Source organism: Emydura macquarii, unplaced genomic scaffold (genome assembly GCF_026122565.2).
Source record: "Emydura macquarii macquarii isolate MOO-44397 ecotype Brisbane River unplaced genomic scaffold, CSIRO-AGI_Emac_v2 contig_705, whole genome shotgun sequence".
NCBI classification, from domain to species: domain Eukaryota; kingdom Metazoa; phylum Chordata; order Testudines; family Chelidae; genus Emydura; species Emydura macquarii.
The window spans coordinates 11062028-11080962 of NW_027130842.1; the positions used below are offsets into that span (position 1 = coordinate 11062028).

Sequence of the window (18935 nt, forward strand, 5' to 3'; positions counted from 1 at the left end):
TACATGTGTGGCAAAGCCCATAGCGTAGACACAGGTATACTGATATAAAAGGTGCCTTATACCAGGAAAGCTTCTTTAAGTTCAGAAAGTGAAATAAGGGATACTGGTATAAGGCATCTTTTATACTAGTGTAACTGTGTCCGCACTAGGGCTAATACCAGTATAACTTTTCTAGTGTAGACCATGCCTAAGGGGAGGCTGTATTTGGAGGTGGTCCTTTGAGCTGTCCCCTCTACCATCCTCCCATTACTTATAGGAGCCAAAGTTAGACTATTGCTCATCTCCTAGTAAGAAGCCCATCTAAATTGGAGTGAGATTAAGGTCCATGAGGAAAGGGATGGGAGGGAGAGAGTATGGAAGCCTTGGGAAAAGTTGAGGAACTCGGCAAAAGAAATGGAGACGTGAAGAAAAAAGGGATAGGAGAAAATAGGATTCAGGAAGAAAATAGAAAGGAAAAAGAGAAATGGAGCGAAGAATAAAGGACAAGAGAAAAGAGATGATAGAGTAAAGAAAAGGGATGGTGAGGTGGGGGTGGAGGGAAGAAGGAATGTGAGAAAATAGTTTAATGGCTTAACTTTTTCCCCACTCTGTTCCCTGATGTAATCTTAGAATTTTCAAATCCTGTATGGTGTTGGTAAGGCAGAGTGGCAGATGGTTATAGAGTGGGGGGAATGCATTGGGTGCTTAGAATATGGGGAGGTGTACAGGTCTGCTTCCTGGTTTCTCCCAGGAGTATCTGATTAAAAGATGAAAGGAAGAATTGGAAATTCAGGGAACTAGTTTTAGGTGGAGGTGGGGAATGAAGGAAATGTTCAAATTTTGTTTAAAGATTAAAACTTTTCAGATCATTTTGTAAATGCACTGTTACTTTGACACTTTTTTTAAATTAAGGAAATTTCTACAATCACCACATCGCAATCTAGTAAAGACACACTTTGATGTATTCAAAAATACTTGTCAGACTTGCACATTGATCAAGACTTTCTAAAATAAGTGCTTTGCTTGTATTCCTAGGCCACTTATATTTAGATGCATAAATATGTGTATACATGCTTAAAAGTAGGGTCTTATATATGAAAATCTTGTTCATTGTACATAGAGATCTTTCAGTTTAAATAGCTTATGACTTATGTCACTGGGCAGTAAATAATAGCTTTCAACGATCCTAGTTTTGCTCTGATAATCCTAGGCTACTTAAACCTGGCCTGGGACCATGTATGAATCAGAGTTGGGAATAGAATCTGGGTCTGTAATATGGCAGATGGAAGCTTCTGCCAAATCTTGCTGTTTGGGGGAATGGATGGGTGGAGAGGAAGGTCTACAACTAGGTTCCTTGATTTCAAAAGGGAAAACTTTAAAAAATTAAGGGAATTAGTTAGGGAGGTGGGCAGAACTGAAGAACTCAAAGATTTGAATGTGGATGGGGTTTGTAACTACTTTAAGTCTAACTTGCAGAAAGTATCTGAAGCCTGTATCCCAAGTAAGGGGGGAAAATGTGTAGGGAATGGCTGCAGACCTAACTGGATGAACAAGCATCTCAAACTTCTTATTAAGAGAGAGCAGAAAAGCATACAAGAAATGGAAGAAGGGATGGATCAGCAAGGAAAGTTATCTCTTGGCAGTCAGAATGTGTAAGGAAACAGAATAGCTGAAAGCCAAGGGGATTTGGACCTTGCAAAGGAAATTAAAATCAATAGTGAAAGGTTCTTTAGCTATATAAATAAAAAGAAAACAAGGAAAGAAGAGGAGGGAGTGGAGGTTGAAGATAATCTAGGTATGGCCCAACTCCTCAGCAAATACTTTGCTTCAGTTTTTAATGAGTCTAAAGAGGAGGTTGGGGACAATGGCAGGGTGGCTAATAGGAACAAGGATATGGAAGTAAAAAATACCACATCTGAGGTGGAAGCCAAACTCAAGCAGTTCATGGAAGCAAAGTGGGGGTGGAGGGCCTGGTTAATCTCCATCCAAGAATATTAAAGGAACTGGCACATGAAATTGGCAGCCCAATAGCAAGAATTTTTAATGAATCAATAAACTCAGAGGTCACACTGTATGACTGGAGAATTTGCAAATATAGCACGTATATTTAAGGATGGGGGAGTGGGAAGTGATCCAGGAAACTACAGTCCTGTTTGACCTCAGTTGCATGCAAGATCTCAGAACAAATTCTGAAAGTAGTTAAGGACATAGAGGTAAATGGTAATTTGGAATGAAATAACATGGTTTTACAAAAGGTAAATTGTGCCAACCTGATTTCTTTCTTTGAGACAATAACTGATTTTCGAGACAAAGGAAATGTAGTAGATCTAATCTACATGGATTTTGGTAAAGCATTTGATACAATTCCACAGGGAAATTATTAGTTAAATTGGAGAAGATGGGGGTAAATATGAGAATTGAAAGACTAAGGAACTGGTTAAAGGGGAGACTACAACAGGTCATCCTGAAAGGTGAACTGTCAGCTGAAGGAAGATTGCAAGTGGAATTCCTCGAGAATCAGTCTTGACCAATCTTAACATTTTCACTAATGACATGGCACAAAAAGTGGGAGTGTGCTAATAAAATTTGCAGATGACACAACGGTGAGAGAGATTTCCAAAAAAAGGAGGACCGGAATATTCTCCTGTGGATATGGACAACCTTGAAAATTGGAGTAATAGAAAAATAAGATGAAATTTAATAGTACAAAGTTCAAGCCATGCCTTTAGGGAGTAAGAACAAGACTTTTTGCTATAAGCTGGGAACATACCAGTTGGAAGTGACAAGAGGAGAAATCCTTTGATCAAAATATACACCCAGGTCTGACTGAGCCACTAGTGGGGTGCGGCTCTGAAAAAATGCGAATGGTATTCTAGGGTGCATCAAGTGAGGTATTTCCTGTACAGATAGGGAAGTATTTGTTATTACCATTATACAAGGTGCTGGTGGGACCTCATCTGGAATACTGTGTGCAGTTCTGGTCTCCCATGTTGAAGAAGGATAAATTCAAACTAGAACATATGCAGAGAAGGAGTACTAGGGTGATCCGAGGAATGGAGAACCTACCTTATGAGGGAAGACTTCAGGAGCTTGCCTTTTTTAGCCTAACAAAATGAAGGCTGGGATAAACACCAGGGAGGGAGAGGAGGTTTTTTTTTAAGTTAAGGGTCAATGTTGGCCCAAGAACTAATGGATATAACTGGCCATCAATAAGTTTAGTCTTGAAATTAGATGAAAGTTTCTAACCATTAGAGGAGTGAAGTTCTGGAACGGCCTTCCAAGGGGAAAAGTGGAAGCCAACAACCAACCTTGTTTTAAGACTGAGCTTGATAAGTTTATGGAGGGGATGGTATGTGAGGTTGCCTGCAACTGTATATGATCCATCCACCACTAATATTAGCAAATATTTCCAATGGCTGCTGATAGGATACTGTGCTGGAGGGCTTTAAGTTACTACAGAGAATTCTTTCCTTGGTGCATATCTGGTGGGTCTTGGCCACATGCTCAGGGTCAAAGTGATTTGCCCTATTTGGGGTTGGGAAGGAATTTTGCCCCAGGTCAGATGGGCAGGAACCCTGGGTTTTTTTGCCTTCCCTGCAGCATGGGGCATGGGTCACTGTACATTCTCTATAACTTTAAGGCTTTAAATTAAGATTTGACGTAACTCAGCCAGAGGTAATAGGCCTGTTACAGGTGTGGATGGCCTTCTGTGGCCTTCAATGTGTAGGAGATCAGAGGCGATGATTATGATGGTCCCTTCTGGCTTTAAATGCTATGGGATTACAAATTTGCTAAATCTATATGCTGCCCTGCCTATAAACATTTAACCACATTTGGCTACCCTCGCCGGGAGTGTAGCCCATGAATCCCAATACCCAACATTCTCCTGCTTTCTAGCAAACAGCTGTACAACCACTGGAGAAGTGTCACGTGCCCCCTGTACCTCCAGTGGTTGGCTCACACAGAGGATGATAGCCTCCTTTTGCTACCAGTTACTCCGTTAGCTTGAACAGTCGAAGTCTTGTAACAAGATCCTGAGTTTAAATCCTGCTATCAAACCATGCAGGAGAAACATAGCATATAACAGTTTTAGTAAAGACTGCATCATCTGCATATTCACATACAGACAATAAAATGTGCATGGGCTACCTTATTTCTGACATTTCCAAACTTACAAAGCCAAACATGCATAACCTTAACATGTGAGTGAGTGTGAGAGACTCTCTCAAGAGTGGGTGGTGTGTATTAGCAGGCTTACCCGGAGGCCATTGTGCTAGGCACTGTACAAAAAGATGGTCCCTGCCCCAAGGAGCTTACAATCTAAGTTAGTGTTTATTAGACAGGATTTCTCAGAACACTGCCAGTGGGCTACTAAACCTTTCACTTATTGGTCACAAGCCTGAATCTAGCCTAGTAGGGACTGGATATTTTTTTCCCTGGATGTCTGGTTCTTATGTGAGAAGATTGGATACTAGCCTATTATCTTGGTCCTTCAATGTTCTATCACTGTTGGGTTGTCATTGTTGGGTTTAGTGTGCAGATGCTGGGTGGTGGTGTTGGCTTGTGACATACAGAAGGCCAGACTAGATGATCCGATGATCCCTTCTTGTGTTAAACTCCTTGATTCTATGATAATCTGGCCTACAAACTTGTAAAAGCCTATGCTTAGCTCAGGCTTGGAACTTGCATTAAATCTGAGGCAGAAGCGGGAAATAGATTGGAATATTGGATCAGTATTGGAGGAGAAAGCATTGAGGATAGGGCAGATTCAGAATGCATGTATGACTTTTTGGTAGAGCTCCCAGACCCTGGATTACTTGGAAAATTGTACCTGATAATGTGTGATGTGCTGACCACTGCTATTCCATAATGGCAGGTACAGATGTGTGTGGTTTAAAAACAAAACAAACGTTGACCCTGCGTTGCTGTGTGTACTCAAAATTGTTTTGTGGCCTGTACATCTATACAAATCAGTGTTCATACACAGATCTGTAGTGATGATTTAGGTGAATGTCTACATGTTAATGAAATAACAGTTTTCAGTATATATACACAAGTATCAAGAATATTGACAAATTCTGAATTTCATCTTTATACCCAAAGCAAGGATGTGCACAAGCAGAGGCAAGCAGGGGCATGGCCCCACCTAGTCAGAGGGGACACAGAACTCCTCTGGGGCTGGAGCAGGGAGAGCGAGCTTCTCTGGTCCTGTAACTGGGGCTGGAGGGCCGGGCCGAGGGGCCCTCCAAAAGTGGCCAAATTTTTATTCTTGTGCATGAGCCTGGCTCAAAGAATACTTGTTTTGGAGTTAACAGTAGTCCAAATACACTGCATATGTAAAACATTTTGAAAGTGCAGGATCTGTATCAGATTTCTGGATTTTAATATGGGTGACTTGAAAATTAATGTAGGGCCAGGCTAATTAGACCATTCATTAGTAGTTACTTACAGGTGCCTAACTTTTAAAATTCTGACTTCATATTGAATGGTGGCTTTCTAGTCTACACGACACTTTCAAAGTATTCTTTTTTCACCCTTCTTACTCTTTTTTCTTCATTTGCACTCATTTTGGGAAGGGAAGTGGGTTGTTGGTTTTTTTTTTTTTTTTTTTTTTGCTTTAGTTTTGGAAAAACAGTAACTTCCAGTTAAAAATATTTTTGATTTTACTCAGTGAACTTCCACATCTCACTACTGCTTGACGTGTCTGCTGCAAAACAGTGCATTTGCTGACTAGGCAAGTAACTTGCATTCCATGTCCATACTGATATTATCTAACAGTGTACAGTTCTATGCTACTATGTTTGTACTTCTACTGTTCTGCTGTTGCCATTTCTACTTTTTCAAAAGGAAAAAAGAAAAATCCATTTACATCTCCCAAGAAATAACAAAATGCAAACTTGTTTTAAAAGAGAAGCTTAAGTCTCTGTCTTAATAGGTGTTTTGTTTGCAAGTGGAATCTGTGATCTGGCTAGTTTATTATGATGGTATGAATAAAATCAATCTTGACTGCTAATGTCAGGATACTTGTAAATACAGAGGAATACCTCTGTATTTGGTCAGACAGTTAAAATGATTAACAGAATATATTTTTACATAATTTAAATGCAAGTAGCAGGGATATTTAAATTTAAGAAAATACTTCCTATTGGAGAAACTGAAGAAGCATCTTGGCTCTTCAAAACGTATATGTTGCTGCTCATGTTGCCTAAAACAAGTGGGTAGAAAGATGCAATTTCTGAACTGTTTTGTCTCATATGTAACATCTGTCTGATTCATTGAGGGTGCAAAAACACTGGGATATCAATTGACTATAAAAATCTTGAGGGGACAGACTGTGTAGCAGATATCTCATTTCTTTATTGTGGGCACTGGAAATCTGAACTTTTCTGCTGGGGACTATGCTGTCACTGTGCCCCAACAGTGAATGAACATGACTTTCCATAATTGAAACAGGGTAGGAATAGCAGAAAGGCCAATCCAGAATATAATTTTCAAAGAAATTATTTTCCTTCCTTCTCTGTCTCTTCCCCCGGACCCAACACTTCATTAGCTCCAATCTGAGGGGGACTGTATGCAGCTAGTCTTGAATTTTTCAGAAGAGTTGCTTTAAAAAAAGCCCCTTTCCTGTACTACCATAGCATAAGCATGCTGTTTTTGACTTATTTTGGCCTAGGAGGAAAGAACGAAGCTGGTGTCTGTAATTGATTTTTCTCCTCTGACCCTCAGCAGATGGTAATGCGTGTGCTATTGATAGATTGCCAGCTCAGCTTTTGAGCCAGAGGACAACTTAATGTACTAAACCTCACTTTTCCCTTTGCAGGAAGAAGAGATGCCGGATGTAGAAATTGACATTGATGACCTTCTTGATGCAGCTAATGAAGAGGAGAGAGCTATCAAATTACAGGTTAAAATATTTTTCCTAAAGTAAACTTGAACATGGCTGACTTAATATATCAGGGTCACTAATTCTTAATTCTGAATGACTCTACTCTTGTGGTAGTTTTAGAATGAGAATTTCCTTAAATCGAGTAAAGGGAATTTAATATAACCTATCTAGGATTACTGTCTGAATGTAAACAGATTCCCCATTATTATGGGGAAACTCCTGGAATGAGGATGACAATAAAAATACAAGGTCCAGTACACAAGTGAGAGGGATAGTTGTTCTGAGGAGCAGCAGATCACCTTAACTTTTCTCCAAGTGTCATTAGTATTGTAAAATATGAGGAGAAAAAACCCATATGTAATTTTAAGAACCTTAGAAACCAGTAGATCTTCTGTTCATGACAATGTTGCAGTTATTCACTATTAATGCATTGGTCTTCATTACATTACTAATCTTTTCCTAGCCATGGAAGAAATAACTACAACTTTTGTTAAAACATATGCAATCTTTTGAGTGTAAAAGCATAACCCATTCGTAACCATCCAGTGCTCTATCTAAAAATGTGAGAAAAAGATCACGATAGTCAACAAGAAGAATTAACAGAACAGGGAAATCCAAAGTATGTCAGTTGAATTAGGCAATTACAGTAGACTCCTTGCTCTAATTCCATAATCTTGTTTGAGGTAAATGTTAATGAAATGGAGGGCGGGGATGGAAGAGTGAGCAGAAAGGAAGAATTGTATGTCTGGAAAGATACTTGAAGCCAGTGCAGGACTTGCCATTATAATGAGTAATAGTTAAGATAGTGGGGGAAAGAAACAAGATCCAATATATAGACATTCATCCCTGTTCACATGTTAAGAACCTAATTACTGGTGCCCTTGAACCTTGGGATGTGGTGGGACTAGTGTTTTGTATGTATGAAATCTTAGCTGCTTCTCCTCTCTCCCATCTCCCTGGAGATGTACAGATTGGGATTGTAAATGTAGAATTCCTTTTTAAGGAAGCTGCTACCATCTGCCCTCTGACCTCAGTGGTATCTGCTGTAGATACTTTGCTCCACCTATGCTGCACCACTCTGGATGGAGTTGTTACTTAATGCAAAGATTGCACATCTCTCCTCCATAGATCTGTTAGATTTCAAGTAGTTTATCTTGATGATATATGGGAAAAAACACTATGAAAGTATGATAATCTTAGATGATACATTTGTTTTTACTTCTCAAAACTGACATGACTTAATATAGAAACTGACGCTTCTTTCATGTTTTACTTCTAGGAAGCTCTTGTAGATTGCTACAAACCAACAGAGGTAAAATATCCCTTTTCTTGAATACCATTTTTTTCCCTATTAAGAACAGTGTAGTGGTACTCTAGCTAATATATTTAGTTAAAAATAGGGGAATGCTGACTGGGAGTTGAGGGATATGAAAATTTCAGGCCTGACAGTCTCCCATGAAATTCTGGTGTTCTGTTTATTTAACTTCAGCAGGAGCAGGATTTGGCCCTTTGGAAGGAAGTTGATTATTCCTAGCTAAATGTTAGGATTTAGATTTCTTATGCCGCTAAAACTGGCAAACTAATAACATAGGGTCACTTGTCCTTCTGTAATGTTTTGATTACCTTCAATAATACCTGAAGCAAGATGTGAAGCTCAGTATTGTGCAAGAGAACAAATGGAATTACTTCATCTGAAATGATAAAAATCTAACTGAACATATGCCTATATTTGCAGAAAATGTATGCTTGGTCTTCTAAGTAAGACCATTAGACTCTTATTTTTCTTAGCCTATCTTTGGAGAGGGACTTGCCCCTTATTTTACAGGCAGTTGTTTGAACTGCACATGTCCAACCACCTTATAAATGGATACACATACAAACAGTGGAATGATTAACCCAACAGACTTCTTATTAAGAGGATATTAATATGAAAGATTAATACTTTAATATAGAAAATATTTGCATGCATCTATAACACTTAATATATACAGTTGCATATTTACTAGGAAGAAAGCTTATTATCTAACAAATGTTTTGACGTTATGTATAAAACTGCAGTAGTTGAAGTACTACTTTATGCATGATCGAAGCTTTTAGATTAGTTTTTTGTTTGTGATGATGGAAATTTAGCTCAGAAAGACTTGGATACTAATGCTTGTATAGCTTATTCTTCAGTGTGATGGAAATGGTAGATGTAATACGTTGCTGGGATTCCTACAGAGATACAAGGCTAAAAGGCCAAGTCTTCCTGATGTGTGTCACAATAGTAGTGCTACATTGGAGATGACCCAGTCAACAGCAAAGGCCATTGAACTCCAGTTGTTTTTCATGCTATTGGTCTGGATGACTGATATGGTGTCAGGAACCTGACATTGCTGATGTCATTTGGCCTCTAACATGGAGAGGTGGATTGCAGAAGAGGACGAGTGAGGAGATGCAGAACAGGATACCAATAACTAAAATGGACTTATCAAGAGTGGCTCCAAATGTGACTCTTTTGTTGTTTTAATCTTGCAAGATTGCCCTATTATCCCAACTAGATAATTGTGTGAGAAAGGGTGAGGCAAGAGGGCAAACTAATAATTAAAAAATTAAGTTTCAGATAAAATTGTTTTGCTTAAAAATCTGTTCATTATACCAATATCCTGTCTAATTTTGCTTGAGACAGATGCAAATTTTATATCTTGATTCTAAATAAACACCTGGAACTCTAGAATAGGGCAGTGTTTGGTGTTAATGTAATTTTAGAAAATATCCGTGTGCATGGAGGAATGCACTTATAGTAATAAAGACAGAGTTAACTGGTATGGCAGCTTAAATGGAATAGTACATAGATCAGTGTGTGCACTAATGTTAAACTGAAAGTAAAAAGGCAAAGTTTCAAGGCACTACCATATGGGATTAGATTTTAGTATTCTAATCTCTTGGTCCTTGACTCCTGTGCCAATGAAGCTGAGGCAATGCTCTTATCTTAGAGTCTCCCATCACTCCTTTGGTGACCCTTTGAACTGGCATGGGAATGAACTGACAGACTGCAGTGAGCAGCACCTCTTCTTCCTCTGCCAGTGGAGTAGTCTGCCCAATTTGGGATTGAGAAGGAGGGAAAAAAATCCTGGGACATGGAAGAAAAAAAGGTGTGTTTTGCATGTCTGGCTGTTTATCACACTAGCATATGAAATATTTCTATAAGAGCAAGAGGGGTGTGTGTGTGTGTGTGTGTGTGTGTGTGCGCCATTTCTCCTTCTAAGGAGTGGTAATTCAAACATGATAAGTTCTATTTCTGGCATGGATTTAACATTTAAAGATCTACCACCTGAAAAATGCTTGCAATCCTGAGTTCTAACTAGAAAAAATTAATGTAGTATGAAATCTGCAATTTTACAGCACATAAAAAGAAAAGGAAAGCTAATAAAATCATAATTCAGTAATTTAAAGCTTAATTATATAGATGATAAGGTGTCATTTTTGCAGACGGGTCATCTAAAGTCAGTTCTGCTTAGTTTCCTTAACTCTCTTAGGAGACTGAAGACTAAGGAAAGTTTGAGGTTTCTTTTGTGCATTTATACTCAATAGCTTTTCCCATCAGAAGGAACCGAATTATTAGGTCACTCAGCAGGTGGCAGGTTTTAAGTTTTTCTTTCTTAGCCTCTACAAAATAGTAATAGGCACTAATTTATGAGGTGTGTTTAACTTCCTTCAAAGTAAAATACAACTAGATTCTTGAACATGCTCAATAATTCTAAAAGCTTAGGTTGTATAAGATAGCAACTGCTGCTACTTTCACCTGAATAAAATGTTTAAAACGGACATATTGCAGTAAACTATAATTTTTGTAACTTAATAAACTTAGTTATTCAAATAAAGTAATATCAGTCATTCAGTATTCTCAAATCATTTTGATCAAGAAGATATTATGAATTACAGTTTTGCTTCATGTAGAATAAGACCCACTAAGTAAAAACTATTTAAATGTTTTCAGTGTAACAACTTAATCAAGCGAAATGTGACTGATCTGTTCCCTAATCTCAGAAGTAAATTTGGTAGTGAGTTCCAGCAACTAAAAATATCTTTTGGCACATGACACCAACTTTGCTGTGTTTCTAAAAAGCAATGGCTAAGAGGCACACATTGGAAGGTACTGTTAGCTCTTAAAGTATAAATAATAAAGACCTGCTTCCTTAATGTGGTTAGATCGAACTTGCTGAAGAAAAACTGAGGTACCTCCAGAAGACACAGGCTTGGGAAGAGAATGCAAGTTTAAAGAAACACCTCCACATCTGGCATGCAAACTGAATTTCTCAAACTTGGGCAAGAATTGGAATAGTATTGCTGAAGTCTTTCTGCCACCCAAGGTTGGATGCTTCAAGAAACACTCCTCTTCCATTTTTTCTCCTTTCATTATATACTGTTCAAAAATGTTAAAAAATCCTTCTGTGACAGAAGACTCAGTCTTGTAGTGAATGAATATTTTAGAAGACTACTATAGCTCCTTTTTTAGGTGGGTGGAGAAACTTAAAAAAGGGCATGTTAAGTCTCATCTGCAAAATAGCTCATGAAAAGGTGAAGGATGTATGTTGGGTCCATTTTTTCTTTATCCAGGAGATACTACTTAACATATTTTCATGTTCCAGTTGATTTTAGTATTTATGTATTCTGCAAGAACTCAAGCTTCTGTGCTCAAAACAGCTAGCTATTCTCAGAATAGAATACCATCCCTATCTCTAGCCTGTGGTGGAAGCAGGGCCTTTCTGCTGTGTCCCGGGAGTCAGAGGATCAAGACAGATCTTATGCAAGTCAATATCTCTGTTCCCCATCTGTCAAATGGGGGGATGGTTACCTTAAATCACAGGGGTTGTTTTTGGTGATAAATTAATGTCTGTAACACTCATGTTGCAATGATGAGCACCATAGAAAAGACTCTGGGTATTGCCACCTGTCAAGGACGATACTAGAACTTACTTTTTTGCTGGTCTATTGAAACTGAGTATTAAAGAACTGTTGTGGACCTGAAAAGAATGAGGTTTTTAGCATGGCATCTGCTTTTGAGGAAGTTGAGGACTACATCTGTATTAACTTTTGGGAATCTCTCACTGGTGTAGCTCCATAGTTGGTAGCAATAGTGAGAACGCTAGTTGAAGGTGGGCTCAGAGCAAGTTTAGGATCCCTGTGGCTGGTCTATACTGGTGCTCGCACTGTGTGTGATTGGCACAATAGTAGGAGATTTCCTGTTTTAAACAAGGCTAATGAGGTAAGTAATTCATGTCTAGGCTGGCTCTAACTGGTGTGCACCTGTGTGTGCACATACCAGAGATAGAAAACGTTGATTTCTCTTGAAATTTTGTTTTAGACAAAATGTTAGGAAACTTAGGGTTTTTTTTCTCTCTTCCTTTTATTTTCCACTGTGGAAAGGAAGGAAAGCAGGGGGGAAACAAAAGTTTTGAGTGGAAATGTTTTTTTAAAAAAACCAAAAAACCTTTTCACTGGGAATTTTGAAAATTATTGACATTTTTCAATCAGTCAAATAGTGTCTGACAAAGGTACAATTGAACGTGTGCAGGAAATTGTGCCTAACAATATCCTGTGTCCATGAATGGAGTCAGCATGAAGGAAAAAGAAAAAAAAAGTACAGGACTTCATTAGTTATATGGCTTCATCAGTATCTGTGGCTACTTGAACAGTTGGACATTTCAGCCATTTTCAGTCCTAAATTGGGAAGAGTGTGTTTTGAGCTGGAAATTCCCTACAGATATATTTTTCCAAGTTTAATTCCGAATGAGAGGAAACGATAGCTTGTGACACAGCTTTTGGGCCAGATGTTTGGGCCTGGCTCCACACAATGCACATATTGTGCAATTTATGATACAGATGTGGTTGGAAAGTTCAATTTCAAACTAAAAGTTTACAACCCTCAAAACCAAAGAATCATAAACTTAACTGTGGGCCTGAAGTTTGGAACTTCAGTTTCTATTACTTCATCTTTCTGATACATAATCACAAGGTTGTAATATTTATTGTTCAAAACCAAGTAGAAAATTAAGCACCAAACTAAGCACCTTATACGAAAGAGGAAATGCAGAAATCCAAATATACATAGCATAGATAGAGAACATAGGGGCAGTTAGCTCTTCATATTGGACAGTCACACTGGAAAGCACTAGATTTGCTCTCTTTTAATACCACAAACATAAGCAAAGGACCAGAAATGTATTTCCATGGTAGTGATGTTGGTGCACTGTTGGGGAAAGAAACAGCAGTGCCTGTGAATAGTTCAGCAGATGTGGAAATGCTCAGGATAGATGATCTCTTCACAACATGCCTTACACAAGCCACTGGCTAAATACCACAATATAGATGGGAAAGATCAGTCACAATTGTGACTATCTCCTGGACAACTTGGGGGAAGCAACTGTCTCTTTGAGCAGCTTAGTGTGCAAGAGGACTCTATCTGCTCACACTTCGAACCAATATTGATTGGGGAGAGAAAGTAGATTCATGATTCCATCTCCTTCCTTCCTTCCCCTTTTGAGGCACCTGTCATCATCCTGCCACTCAAGGGCACATAGATGGAACTATTCCCTGCATTCCCTTAAGCACAGTGCTGGCGACTGAGGAGAGTCCTTGTACGTTTTCTCCCACACACACCTATATAAAGACCTGTCAGTCTGTTCTTTTATTAAGACAAGGGAGGTGAGGTAAGATCTTTTATTGGACCAACTTCTTGAATATCCTGGGATTAACATGGCTACGGCATACCGTTCCTTTATAGCTTCAGCTGATCAGTCTCCCTCCGAAGAGATGTCCTCAGCCTATGGCCAGTATTGCTTAATGAGTTTGACTTGGTTGCAAAGTAAAGGCTGTGGAGAGAAAGGTTACTTTGCAAATGATACTGCCGCTTTTTGGCCTGTTTAGTAAACCAGACTGGAAATACTTCTATATAGGATTCCAAGTATTTCTAAGATAAGAGGAACTCTTATCACATCTATCCTGTACATGTGGAGAAACATCTGTAGGGATGGTGTCCAGTTAGACTCTGGAATTAGTTGGAATAACTTAAACAGGAAACTTGGAATTCATTGTTGGTCAAGTGACCTCATTAAAACAATGAATCACACCTCCAAAGGAGGTGAGGTAAAATGATTTCCCGCTCACTGAATTAGCATTTCGTCTTTGTTTTTGTTTTTTGGTTTTTTTTTTTTTTTTTTCTGCCTTATTTGAACTGCATGCCTTTGATTCTAAGGCCTGGTCTACACTAGAGGGTTTTGTCGATAAGTCACCTTTTGTCATTGCAGACACAATTCATGCAAGCTCAGCCCCCCTCTTCAGCTGCAACAGAACTTTTCCCTTCACTCCCACCAACTCCGCCTACACATTTCTACCGAAATCACGGACCATTTTGCTACCCTGTTCATTCCACCCCCTCAGACAGCTATGAGAACAACAGCTGGACTTGCACGCAGCTGTCATAGCTGGCACTGCCACCCACTACTTTCTCCCCTCTAGGATTTGTTTGTTTGTTTTGTGTTTAATAATAAAAGTAAGTTCTCAAAACAAGAAGCAGTCTTCATTTATGTGTGTGCACCTACCACCGACGCACAGTACAGCTGTATAGCGGTCATAGAATGTCACAGTGCAGTTTCAAAAAACACCAGATGGGTTTTCATTGTCAAAATGGGACCTCAATGCCTCCCTTATGTGTATGGTCCCCCGTTGTGCCCCTCTAATACTCCTGGCATTTGGCTGCTCGTATTCAGATGCAAGGCGATCCGCCTCTGCAGTCCACCCAGGGGAAAACGTTTTGCCCTGAGCTTCACATAAATGATGAAGCACACAACAAGCAGCTATAACCACAGGAATATTGTCCTCATTTAAGTCCAGTCTGCCATAAAGGCATCTCGAGAGTGCCTTTAACCTGCCAAACACACATTCAACAGTCATTCAGCACCTGCTCAACCTGTTATTGAAGCGCTTCTTGCTGCTATCCAGGTTGCCTGTGTAAAGCTTCATGAGCCATGGCATTAGTGGGTAGGCTGGGTCTCCCAGGATGACTATGGGCATCTCAACATCCCCTATTGGAATCTTCTCACCTGGAAAAAAAAAGTCTCTGCTTGTAGTTTCTGGTAAAGGCCAGTGTTCCTGAAGATACGAGCATCATGTACCTTTCCTGACCAACCCGCGTTGATATCAGTGAAACGTCCACGGTGATCCACAAGCGCCTGCAGTACCATAGAGAAGTACCCCTTTCTATTGATGTACTTGGTCGCAAGATGGTCCAGGGCCAAAATTGGGATGTGTGCCATCTATTGCCTCGTCACAGTTAGGGAATCCCATTGCTGTGAATCCATCCACTATTTTACGTGCATTACCAAGAGTCACAGTCCTTCGCAGCAGAATGCGATTAATGGCCCTGCAAACTTGCGATAATACAGCTCCAACAGTGGACTTGCCGACTCCAAACTGATTAGCAACTGACCGTAGCAGTCTGGAGTTGCTAGCTTCCAGACGGCGATCGCCACATGCTTCTCCACCGAGAGGGCAGCTCTCCTTCTGGTGTCCTTGCACCACATGGCAGGGGCCAGCTCCACACACAGTTTCATGAAGGTGACTTTGCACATTCGAAAGTTCTGTAGCTGCAGCTCGTCATCCCAGACCTGCAGAACGATTCGATCCCACCACCCAGTGCTTGTCTCATGTGCCAAGTAGCGGCAGTTCACCATGTGCAGATGCTCCGTAAATGACAACAGTAATGCGGTGCTGTTTGTTTGCATGTCACCCAGCAGATCAGGCTCCTGGGATTCCTGTTCCAATTCAGAGCTCATGATGTACTGTGCGACCAGCCACGATATGTTCAGAGTGCTGAAAACAATAGTGGAGAGTAGTGCAGATCCATCTTTTCAGATACAGATGACGGGTGTTCAATAAACGATGGGGAGCCATTGAAAAAATGGCGCGAGTCACTACCAGCAATGCAATGAATGACGTCACGGAAACGCAGTGCACCATGGGTCATTGAGCCAGCTCCGTGCTCCTCTTCCCCATTTGAGGGTTCCTAGCTGCAGAAACTGCCGAGTTGCACAATGGGATAGCTGCCCACTCTGCACTGCTCTCACTGTTGATATGACAGCACCAAGTGTGGACAGGTTTTTGTGACAAAATTAGTACTGTGTGGATGCGTGCAAGCGCTGTAATAATAGTGCTTTATCACCGAAAAAACTACCGTCTACAACTTCCTAGTGTAGACAAAGCCTAGGAAAAACGTTAGAGAGGGGAGAAGGGAAAATTCCAGAAGGTCTGAATATAAATGAATTCAAATGAACTATAGATTTAGTATCACTCTCTGTCATGCAAATTTGCTCTTTTGAATTAGAAACAAGTCTTCTAGGAACAATGGTCTCCCATTGTAAATTAACAGGGATCTTCACATTTATAACAAATTGTGTTTACAGGTGACCTTCAAAAGGAATTAAATTGGGTCTGTGCCATTTTTTGCTGCTTTAACAGTAAGGGCCTTACTAAGTGTGGTTATTTATTTTTTCATCTTTAAAAATAATGGGTGCAAAGATTTGCTTCTGGGACTCCTTGGAAATATCCAGGAGTTAACTGCTAACTGTCTCAGCCTTTGAACTTTTAACAGAACTATTGTTCCTAAGTCTTTCTCAGGCATTTGAGTTAAATAGATGTTGTTAAAACCTGGGAAGGGAAGTGGCTTCTTTTAATTCAGGTTCTTTAACACAATCAGCTTTCACTTGCATGGTGACTGTCAAACCTACCAATTCTCAATCCTCTATAGAGCATTCTAAGAAAACTATTTTTGAGGGTGTGTATGGGAGGAAACAAATAATCCCCATCTATTAAGCTGCCTCCTTATACATCCATAAAGAATAAAAGGTGCAAACACATTTAAATCCTTTTTGTGTAGCATAAAGGCTGTTGCTGTGCCAGAAGTATTGAATTAGCTCATTTGGTGATTATAAAATAAATGCACAGTAAATCATTATGATAAAGCTTCTTCCTGTCTCCTAATCAGCCAAGGAAAAAAAAAATCTGCAGCCTTGTGAGATCCTTCTTTGCTTTGAAAGGATGCAAAAAGAAAGCAGGAACAGCTGAGCCTCTGAGCAGTAAGGCACAGCTGTGTATTAGCAGCTGAGTTTTATGCAGGCATCAGGTGCAGAATGAGGCCCAGTGCAAAGCAAAAATGTGCTGGAAGCACTCTGATTAGGAGCTTGCTTCACTGCATACCTGTGGCATATATTAACTACTGCATGGTGTGAAGTGTCTGCCATCTACAAATGCATTGATGCTATTTTTAATAGTAGTAAGTTTATATTTTAGAATTTCTTATCACAAGTAAAACTAATAACCTTATTTCTTTAAATGAATGGTAATTGTGGTTTTTTGCGGGTTTTTTTTCCCCCTCCTTTCCTCATCCATGCTTTTCACTTCTCTGAGATCTGCCTGCGGCTTTCTCTTCTCCACCTGCCAGACAGCCAGATCAGTTTATTTTGATGTTCTATTGGGAGTGTTTAGCGTCAATCAGCTGAAATTTCTAATGTAAAATGAAAGCCTTTTGCTTCGTGGGAGGTGTAGGAGGGTTGTGGTACTACTTCAAAGAAGGAGGGGGAAACCCCTTTTTGAATTTCTAAAGCAATGTTTTTTCTAGTGGTTGCTCAGAATCTCCCATGGGTCTGTTTGCTTTCATTTCACACGCAGATTTCAGCTGAAAGTAAAGACGCCCATGGTTAAATTTGATATCAAAGGGAAAAACTATTAAACAGTTCCTCTAGGAGGAGGGATGAGAGGAGCTCAGTGGAATTCCTTGGCCATATTTCAAATAGGAAAACTTGAGCATGCTGCTAGCAGAAGTGCAGTGATAAGGTTCCCTATACTCACTTTTTAGGGACACACATTGCTGAATAGCTCTTTTTGCATCCCATTGACATTAAATAGTCCGCCAAGTTCTGAGCGGGATGTTTTGCAGCTGCTTATTCAGAGGGCAAAGGAGGTGAAGTACCTTTTATGGGAGCAGATAGAGAAGTTCCAGGCATCTAGAAAGGGAATGGGAGACTGATCAAATAGGGCAGAAAGGGAGAAAAACAGGCTTCCCCCCAAAAAGATTTCTTCTCATCCTAAAACTATCTTAATCCAATGCTGGGGACATTGATGTATACTTTTTTCACTTGAGACGGCTGTTGAAATAGTTTATTTTGTTTGGTGGGGCTGATTGCTTATGCTGAGGGAGTAGCCTATTCCAGGCTTTAAAAAGTCCACTTCCCCCAATCAAGTCTCTTCTAAATGGACAGGGAAGAAGCTTGTTTTCCTTCTACTGCATTGGTGTGGTGTGCGTTAGACTCACATGGTCTATCCAGAAACATCCTGACTCCCATTACTCATAGTGACATCTCCCATAAATACTGTATCCCTCATAGCAAACAAATTTAAGCATTTGTTTTAGGAGGGTTACAACGTGTATTTGAGCCTGTCGGTGTGGCATGTACGTGCTGACTTTATTCACTGGCATTTCTATACCCTGAAGGAGTTAAATGGAAGTACAATTTTTTATTACAAGCTAAGCAAAGGGCTATATTTGTATTTAATATCACTATAGCTACATTAGTGAAGATATCTTTTAAAACTAGATCTATTGATTACTTTCATTTCCCTTTTGGAGTTCTCTTTTCAGCTATTTCCTGGCTGGCTATCCCATAACTATAATATGTTTCAATATTTAAAAACTTAATGGCCAAGTTGACACTCGTGTGCTAGTACTTACATCAACAAATTACCATATGTTTGTACAGTTCTATATATGGCACTACTGATGAATTCAGTTATCCAAAAATCTTGAGACATTAAAAATCTTCAGATTAGTTGGAATTCCATTAAAACAAATTTTGGGTTCTAATCAGAATTCTGATTCAGGGAACAAATGCATTTTGAATAATTTGTTTGGATAACCATGAGTTTACCTGTGTTAAGAGATAATATTGTACCAGGAATCCTTACACTTAAACTAAAAGCTATGATCATATTCAAATAGTAGCAGATAAATAACACAGTAATTTTAAATTGTGTG

General features: G+C 39.5%; 1 protein-coding gene across 2 annotated transcripts in view; it reads left to right on the forward strand.

Annotated features, from left to right (window-relative positions):
• PPP1R14C (protein phosphatase 1 regulatory inhibitor subunit 14C) overlaps window positions 1-18935 on the forward strand; it is a 70269-nt gene that overhangs the window by 48603 nt on the left and 2731 nt on the right. Inside the window, exons 2-4 of one of the 2 annotated variants that reach the window (XM_067542216.1) lie at window positions 6800-6883; window positions 8145-8177; window positions 11057-11457. In XM_067542216.1, coding sequence (XP_067398317.1) covers window positions 6800-6883; window positions 8145-8177; window positions 11057-11158 — 219 coding nt within the window. In that variant the 3' untranslated portion in view covers window positions 11159-11457. Of the gene's footprint in view, window positions 1-6799; window positions 6884-8144; window positions 8178-11056; window positions 11458-18935 lie in introns of those variants that run through there. The other variant, XM_067542217.1, reaches the window with a different exon arrangement.